Source organism: Ciconia boyciana, chromosome 30 (assembly GCF_034638445.1).
Source record: "Ciconia boyciana chromosome 30, ASM3463844v1, whole genome shotgun sequence".
Taxonomy (NCBI): Eukaryota; Metazoa; Chordata; class Aves; order Ciconiiformes; family Ciconiidae; genus Ciconia; species Ciconia boyciana.
Genome location: NC_132963.1, coordinates 1,183,507 through 1,192,284, shown reverse-complemented (window position 1 = coordinate 1,192,284; position 8,778 = coordinate 1,183,507). Strand labels below are relative to the sequence as shown.

Below are 8,778 nucleotides of genomic sequence, written 5' to 3'. Positions count from 1 at the left end.
GGCTATTTATGGCCCATCAATCCCTCCCCGCCACCGTCCCTCCGTCTGTCCGTCCGTCTGGGCCGTTGCTACGGTAGGCCTCATCTTCTTCCTTCACCCCTGAACTTCATCCAAGCCAAGGAAGACCCCCACCCCCACCCCCAACCCAAAGATATCATCCCCCAACCCAGGGACCCGCCACCCACCTCAGGTCCCCTGTGGACACCCCCCAAAGACCCCAACCCAGGGACCCACCACCCACCTCCGGTCCCCTGTGGACACCCCCAAAGACCCCAACCCAGGGACCCACCACCCACCTCCGGTCCCCTGTGGACACCCCCCAAAGACCCCAACCCAGGGACCCACCACCCACCTCCGGTCCCCTGTGGACACCCCCCAAAGACCCCAACCCAGGGACCCACCACCCACCTCCGGTCCCCTGTGGACACCCCCCAAAGACCCCAACCCAACCCAAGGACCCACCACCCACCTCAGGGCCCCTGGCACCTCCCGAAGACCCCAACCCAACCCAAGGACCCACCACCCACCTCTGGTCCCCCGTGGACCTCCCCAAAGACCCCAACCCAGGGACCCACCACCCACCCAAGCCCCCGGGAACCTCCCAAAGACCCCACCCCAACCCAAGGACCCACCACCCACCTCCGGTCCCCTGTGGACACCCCCAAAGACCCCAGCCCAGGGACCCACCACCCACCCAAGCCCCTGGAACCTCCCAAAGACCCCACCCCAACCCAAGGACCCACCACCCACCTCAGGTCCCCTGTGGACACCCCGAAGACCCCAACCCAGGGACCCACCACCCACCTCTGGTCCCCTGTGAACATCCCCCAAAGACCCCAACCCAGGGACCCACCACCCACCCAAGCCCCCCGGGAACCTCCCAAAGACCCCACCCTAACCTAAGGACCCACCACCCACGTCTGGTCCCCTGTGGACACCCTGAAGACCCCAACCCAGGGACCCACCACCCACCTCTGGTCCCCTGTGGACACCCCCAAAGACCCCAACCCAGGGACCCACCACCCACCCAAGCCCCCTGGCACCTCCCAAAGACCCCAACCCAACCCAAGGACCCACCACCCACCTCAGGTCCCCTGTGGACACCCCCAAAGGCCCCAACCCAGGGACCCACCACCCACCTCTGGTCCCCTGTGGACACCCCCCAAAGACCCCAACCCAGGGACCCACCACCCACCCAAGCCCCCGGGAACCTCCCAAAGACCCCACCCCAACCTAAGGACCCACCACCCACCTCCGGTCCCCTGTGGACACCCCGAAGAGCCCAACCCAGGGACCCACCATCCACCCAACCCCCTGAGAACTCCCAAAGACCCCACCCCAACCCAAGGACCCACCACCCACCTCCGGTCCCCTGTGGACACCCCCAAAGGCCCCAACCCAGGGACCCACCACCCACCTCTGGTCCCCTGTGGACACCCTGAAGACCCCAACCCAGGGACCCACCACCCACCTCTGGTCCCCTGTGGACACCCCCCAAAGACCCCAGCCCAGGGACCCACCACCCACCCAAGCCCCCGGGAACCTCCCAAAGACCCCACCCCAACCCAAGGACCCACCACCCACCTCAGGTCCCTTGTGAACCCTCCAAAGACCCCAACCCAGGGACCCACCACCCACCCCACCGAACCCTAGTAGATCCCAACCACCATTGGCCAGCTCAGCTGAATCCTAGAAGATCCTGGCCGCCGCTAACAGTCCCATGTCTAAGTCCAGCAGATCCTGGTCACCATGTCAGCCCCACCTTTCGCCATCAACCACCGCCTGTGCTTGGGGGTCTACGCGGGTGCCTTCGCTTTGGGGCTGCCCCTCAACGTGGCAGCCCTGGTGGCCTTGGGGATGGTGGCCCGGCGCCGGCGCCTGCTGCCCGCCGACATCCTCCTCCTCAACCTGACGATTGCCGACCTAGCGCTGGTTGCCTTCTTGCCCGTCCGCATGGCCGAGGCGGCATGGGAGGCCACCTGGAAGCTTCCCCCGGCTCTCTGCCCGCTCTTCGTCTTCCTGTTCTTCACCAGCATCTACCTCACCATCCTCTCCCTCACCGCCCTCAGCGTTGACCGCTACCTCAGCGCCGCCTTCCCCGTCGAATACCGCCGGCGCCGACGGGCAACCCATGCCGCCGTGGCTGCTGCCAGCTTCTGGGTGGCCGCTTTGGCTCACTGCAGCGTGGTCTATGTGGCCCAACCCAATGCGGCGGTGAACGGCACGGCATGCTACACCCGTTTCGCTGATCCTCAGCTGGCCACGCTGCTGGCTCTCCGCCTGGAGATCTTCCTAGTGCTCTTCTGCCTACCCTTGGCCATCACCGCCTTCTGCTACAGCCGCTTGGTCTGCATCGTGGTCGCCCTCCCCACCACGGTGCCAGGTAAGAGGCGCCGAGCGGTGGCCCTGGCATCGGCCACGGCCGTGGCCTTCATCCTCTGCTTTGCCCCCTTCAACATCTCCCACGTGGTGGGGTACCTACGGCAGGAGAACCCACCTTGGAGAGCCTACGCCGTACTGCTCACCACCCTCAGCACTTGCCTCGATCCTCTCATCTTCTGCTTCTCCTCTGCTGCCCTAAGACAGGGTCTCTGGCAGGTTTGGGACACAGTAGGACTTGGCCGGCTCTGCTCCAGGTGCCTGCTGCTGGTGGGGCAAAGCGAGGGTCCATCCAAGGTGACTGGACACGGAGGATCTGGAGCATCTTCACATGAAAGGGGAGATGGTGCTGGCCTGGTGCCACCTCAGGTGCTTAAGACCTGAAAGAGCCCAACGTGGGACATGGCTTTGGGGGGGATGGTTGGCGGGGGGTGCCTGGGGACAGTCTTGGGTGAGATGAGGAGGCGTTTGGTGGCCGGGACAAAGTAAAGCTGGAGCTTTGAGCCAAAAAACGATTCCTTGGGCTTCCTTGGGTGGGGTGACTTGGGTTGCACTTGGTTGAGTTGGGTTCACCTGAAGCGTTGGGTTGCGTCTGGCTGAGTTGGGTTCAATGAAGACCTTGGGTTGAGTTGGGGGTCAGCTGAGACCTTGACTTGAGTTCAGCTGAGACATTGAATTGAGTTGGGGGTCACCTGAGATGTTGGGTTGAGTGAGGTTGAGCTGCTCCTCCATCCCTGCCCCCTTCCCATCATCCCCACCCCGCCCCCCAGTTTTGACCTCATGGGCAGCAGCCAATGGGGGGGGTGTTCTATCTTCTAACTCCCTTCAGGAAAGCCAATTGGGTGAAAGGAGGAGATGGGAGGCGGGTGGAAACCCGGACGCCTGGGTCCTCTCCCAGCTTCGGAGCCCAGTAGGTGAACGTAGGGAGGTGGGGGTGGGAATCCGGATGCCTGGGTCCTCTCCAAGCTCTAGGAGAACCCGTTGGGTGAAAGAAGGTCATGGGGTGTGGGAACCCGAACTCCTGGGCTCTTCTGTTGCCGTAATGCCCTGGGGCCGAGCCGCCGCCCCTTCCCTGGTACCCCTTGTCCCCATTCCCGAGGAAATTGGGGTCCCTTGGGAAGGTGGGGGACACCTGGACGCCTGGATCCACTCCCGGAGTCTTGGATCCCTTGAGAAGATGGAGGAGGGGCACCCGGACGCCCGGGTCCTCTTGGTAGGATAAACATTCCTGAATCAGATGCTAAAAATAGCTCTGGGTTGAGTGGGGGGAGGGGTGAGGTCAATGGGGGTGAGAGCGCTTCCCAAGCCACTCCCCCACCCCACCCCCACCCCCCCCACCCCGGACCTCCCAGATGTCCGAGTGGCCAGAGTGGCCATCGCCGTGATGGAGAAGGGTGCCCACTGCTTGGGTCCATGAGATGGTGGGGGGGGGTGAGGGGGGGCAGGGAGGACGGGCACCCAGGTCCTTGAGCGTGGTGGGGGAGGGGAGGAGGCCACCCCCCCGGACGCGTGGGTCCTCTGCGGACGTGTGCCCATGAACGTGGCTTCTGACTGCGGTCAGGAAATATCAAACTTCCTTGAAATCATCAAAGCCACTTCCCCCCTGCCCCCGCCCCCAAGGGGACCCAAGCATCCGGGATCCCCCACCCCCACCCCCACTTCTGCTCCCCAGCTTACCACCACCCCCCAAGGGACGCAAGCATCTGGGGGACCCAAACATCTGGGTGCCACCACCCCACGCTGCCTCACCAGAGGACCCAGGAGTCGGAGAGGGGACCCAGACGTTCGGGAGAGGACCCAGGCATCGGGGAGGGGACCCAGACGTTCGGGAACGGACCCAGACGTTGAGGAGGGGACCCAGGCGTCGGAGAGGGGACCCAGACGTTGAGGAGGGGACCCAGGCATCGGAGAGGGGACCCAGACATTGAGGAGGGGACCCAGGCATTCGGGAGGGGACCCAGACGTTGAGGAGGGGACCCAGGCATCGGGGAGGGGACCCAGACATTCGGGAGGGGACCCAGGCATCGGAGAGGGGACCCAGACATTCGGGAAGGGACCCAAACATTGAGGAGGGGACCCAGGCGTCGGAGAGGGGACCCAGGCATTCGGGAGGGGACCCAGACGTTGAGGAGGGGACCCAGGCATCGGAGAGGGGACCCAGGCATCGGGGAGGGGACCCAGACGTTCGGGAGGGGACCCAGGCGTCGGAGAGGGGACCCAGGCGTTAAGGAGGGGACCCAGACGTTGAGGAGGGGACCCAGACATTCGGGAGGGGACCCAGACGTTTGGGAGGGGACCCAGCGTCGGAGAGGGGACCCAGGCGTCGGAGAGGGGACCCAGGCATCCGAGGCACCCAACATCCCCCTGGGCTAACAGGGTAGGTATGGGGAATGGGGGGGAAGTGTTGGGGGGCACCTGGGTCCTTTGGGGGATGTGGGGTGGGGTGGGGTGGGTGGGAGTAGGGGGGTCCCCTCTGGGAGTTGGGGACAGGGGGCGGGGGAGGGCATGTGAAGGAGTTGGGGGTGTTGGCTGCCTGGATCCCCTGCGGGGGGGGGGGGGAGGGGTATACTGGGAGGAACTGGAGAAGGAACTGGAGAAGGAACTGGGGTGGTGACGCAGACCCCAGACACCTGGGTGTGTGTCCCCCCCCCACCTTGCACCCTGGGTGGGAAGTGAACGTCGCTTCAGGCATTGGGCCAGATCCAAACCCCCACCCCAAGGGACCGAGGTGTCCGGGGTTCCCTCCCCCCCCCACCCCACAGGGACCTGGGCATCTGCCCCTCCCTCTCCCCCTCCCCCATTGCAGGAAACAAGAATTAAACAAATAAGGGTGGCACCACCCATCACTAGATCCTGGGTCCACTTTGGACGTGGGAGGAGGTGGTGGAGAGCCCGGGCGCCTGGGTCCCCTTTGGAGCAAGGTGAGCCCCCCACCCACCCCCAGATACCTGGGTGCCCTTTGGGTAGGTGGCTTGGAGTAGGGTGAGAACTTCCCAGATGCCTGAGTCTTCTCCAAGTCCTCCTCTTGGCCTGAATCCTTCCTCCTCCAAGTCCTTCCTCAAGTCCTCCTATCCTTGGGTTCCTCCTGAGCTACCTGGGTTCCTCCCCAGTTAGGACCCACAGCACCCACCCGGGTTCCTCCCCCTACACCCAACCTTCTTACTGCTCCATGATTCTCCCCAGAATTGTCCTCCAACCATGCTGGTCCTCGCTATCTACATCCTGACCTTCACCGTGGGCTTCCCAGCCAACATCTTCACCTTCGTCACCCTCTTGGGCAAGGCCCGTCGGCGCGTCTCCCCCTCCGACATCCTTCTCCTCAACCTGACGACCGCCGACCTTCTCCTCCTCCTCTTTCTTCCGTTCAAGATGGTCGAAGCAGCCGCTGGCATGACCTGGCCCTTACCGGTTGTCCTCTGCCCGGTGGCCAACTACTGCTTCTACTCCAGCATCTATCTCAGCAGCCTTTTCTTGGCGGCCCTCAGCATTGAGCGGTATCTTGGCGTCGTCTTCCCCCTCCATTACAAAGACCGGAAAAGAACCAGACGCACGATGGCCGCCAGCGTTGTCCTCTGGCTCGTGGCCTGTTCCCATTGTTCCGTCGTCTTTGTGGCCCACTATCATGGTGGTACGAGCCAGCCCACGGCCAGCAGCTCCATGGTCAGCAGCTCCGCTGGTTCCACGGTCAATGGGTTCAAGCCTGGGGGCTCCAAGATGTCCAACCTTGATGGCTTTGACCCCAAGAGCTTGACCCTCATCAGCACCTCCAACCCTGCCCTCCAGCCCTCCGTCATGGATGGCTTCAGTCCCCGCACTTTGGAGATCTCCAGCGCCAACGTTGTCCATCCCAAAGGCTTTAACATCTCCAACCCTGATAACTCAATGGACCACGGCTTCATCCCCCATGGCTCCAAGGCCACCAACAGCGACATCTCCACCCGCAATGGCTCCAGGACCTCCACCCGCAACGGTGCCAACATCCAGGCTCTCTCTGGCCCCACCGATGTCTCCCAGATGTCCGGCATCTCCAGTTCATCTGCTCCCAGCACCCGTGATGGCTCCAACACCACCAAGACGTACAAGTGCTACGATGACTTCTCTGAAGACCAGCTGAGCTTTGTTCTCCCGCTACGCCTGGAGCTCTTCCTCGTCCTCTTCCTCCTGCCCTTCACCGTCACCATCTTCTGCTACACCAACTTCGTGCGGGTCCTCCTCGCCCGGCCAAATATCCCGCTGGAGAAGAAGCAACGGGCTGTGGGCTTGGCTGTGGCCACCATGGTCAACTTTGGGGTCTGCTTCGCACCCTACAACATCTCACACGTGGTGGGCTTCGTGCAGAAGAAGAGCCCGTCCTGGAGGGTCTACGTTTTGCTCCTCACCAGCCTCAATGCCGCTCTTGACCCCGTCATCTTCTACTTCTCCTCCACGGCGGTGCAGAGGGCCGTGGCTGGGGTGGTGGTGGCTGTGTGGAACAAGCTACGGCTTGTGGTGGGCTGCTGTTATGAGGCACCTTCTCCTGAAGCCTCCCAGAACAAGGCTGAAGGCTCCTTCACATGAAGCTTCGGGGGTGAAAGGTCACACCATGAGGGTGGATTTGATGGGGTGGGGACAAGGTGGGGGGGGCCACATTTGGGGGGGAGGGGGAGGGGCTGAAGGGCTTTGGCCAATGGCGATGTTTCTAGTATCCTTGGAGTCAGGACCAACTTGGTCCCATGGCATCAACCACCACTGGGTCATGGGAACATCTGGCACAGCTATGGGGCCACAGAGAACTTAGAGCCATGGTTTGGGGTGATGACATCAGCCACTGTGTCATGGCCGCATCTCCAACATCTGTGCGGCCATGGACAACGTGGAGCCATAGTTTGAAGTTTATGGTCTCTGACGGTCTGTGGTCTCCATGGGGCCAAAGGTGGCATGAGGCCAAGGTCTCCATGGATCTAAAGGTCTCCATGGATCTAAAAGTCTCCATGGATCTAAAGGTCTCCATGGATCTAAAGGCCTCCACGGATCTAAAGGCCTCCACGGATCTAAAGGCCTCCATGGATCTAAAGGTCGCCATGGATCTAAAGGCCTCCATGGATCTAAAGGTCGCCATGGATCTAAAGGTTGCCATGGATCTAAAGGTCTCCATGGATCTAAAGGTCTCCATGGATCTAAAGGCCTCCATCGATCTAAAGGTCTCCATCGATCTAATGGCCTCCATGGATCTAAAGGCCTCCATCGATCTAATGGCCTCCATGGATCTAAAGGCCTCCATCGATCTAAAGGTCTCCATCGATCTAAAGGCCTCCATGGATCTAAAGGCCTCCACGGATCTAAAGGCCTCCATGGATCTAAAGGTCTCCATGGATCTAAAGGTCTCCATGGATCTAAAGGCCTCCATCGATCTAAAGGTCTCCATCGATCTAATGGCCTCCATGGATCTAAAGGCCTCCATCGATCTAAAGGCCTCCATGGATCTAAAGGCCTCCATGCGTCCAAGGGTCTGTAGTCACCGCAGGTCCACGTGACCTCCTTGATCTCTGATCTCTGTGCGTCAATCACATCCATGGGTCAACAGCTTCTGTAGGGCCAAGGTATCCATGGGTACATAACCTCTGTGGGTCGGTGGTCTCCATGGCTTGATGTTCTCCATCGGTGAATGTCCTCCATGGAGTGGTGGCCTCCATGGGGTGGTTCCCCCCCCAACTCTCCGCTGTTCCTCTAGAGAACCCTGCGCCAAAAAGAAGATATTTATTCAAGACTCTGGTCTAAGTGTGGTCAATGCCGAAGCGGGGGGAGATCTGGACACCTGGGTCCAAGAGGAGAAGAGGAACCCTGGGGTCCTGTGGTCGCAGGGGGTGGACGCACCCAGATGCCTGGGTCTGCTGGTGGGAAGAGATTGTGAGGATGCCTGGGAGATGACGATGATGATGGTGATGATGGTGATGATGATAGTGATGATGGTGATGATGATGGTGATGATGATGGTGATGATGGTGATGATGATGGTGGTGAAGATGGTGGTGAAGATGGTGGTGAAGATGGTGATGATGGTGGTGATGATGGTGATGAAGATGGTGATGATGGTGGTGATGATGGTGATGATGATGGTGGTGAAGATGGTGATGATGATGGTGATGATGGTGATGATGATGGTGGTGAAGACGGTGATGATGATGGTGGTGATGATGATGGTGAAGATGGTGGTGAAGATGGTGGTGAAGATGGTGATGATGATGGTGATGATGATGGTGATGATGATGGTGATGATGATGGTGATGATGGTGATGATGATGGTGGTGAAGATGGTGATGATGATGGTGATGATGATGATGACGGTGATGAAGATGGTGATGATAATGGTGATGAAGATGGTGATGATGGTGATGATGATGGTGATGATGATGGTGGGCA

The 8,778-nt window shown here is 60.8% G+C and overlaps 3 protein-coding genes across 4 annotated transcripts; all 3 read left to right on the top strand.

The window, feature by feature from the left end:
• On the top strand, positions 1-2,763 carry LOC140644987 (free fatty acid receptor 3-like). The gene is made up of 2 exons (XM_072848177.1): positions 1-73; positions 1,735-2,763. The coding sequence occupies exon 2, from the start codon at positions 1,750-1,752 to the stop codon at positions 2,761-2,763; it is 1,014 nt and encodes a 337-aa protein (XP_072704278.1). The 5' UTR covers positions 1-73; positions 1,735-1,749.
• A 619-nt stretch (positions 2,764-3,382) lies between these two features.
• Positions 3,383-6,964, top strand: LOC140645009 (free fatty acid receptor 3-like). Its single transcript, XM_072848213.1, has 2 exons — positions 3,383-4,756; positions 5,563-6,964. Exon 2 carries the CDS (start codon positions 5,578-5,580, stop codon positions 6,934-6,936), a length of 1,359 nt encoding a protein of 452 aa, XP_072704314.1. The 5' UTR covers positions 3,383-4,756; positions 5,563-5,577; the 3' UTR covers positions 6,937-6,964.
• Positions 6,965-7,035: 71 nt separating this feature from the next.
• On the top strand, positions 7,036-8,104 carry LOC140645042 (uncharacterized). 2 transcript variants are annotated; one of them, XM_072848271.1, is made up of 2 exons: positions 7,036-7,523; positions 7,632-8,104. In XM_072848271.1, the coding sequence occupies exons 1-2, from the start codon at positions 7,092-7,094 to the stop codon at positions 7,890-7,892; spliced, it is 693 nt and encodes a 230-aa protein (XP_072704372.1). In that variant the 5' UTR covers positions 7,036-7,091; the 3' UTR covers positions 7,893-8,104. The 2 variants fall into 2 exon arrangements, with proteins under 2 accessions (XP_072704372.1, XP_072704371.1); XM_072848270.1 differs by having other exon boundaries at positions 7,036-7,775; positions 7,830-8,104.
• Positions 8,105-8,778: the final 674 nt, after the last annotated feature.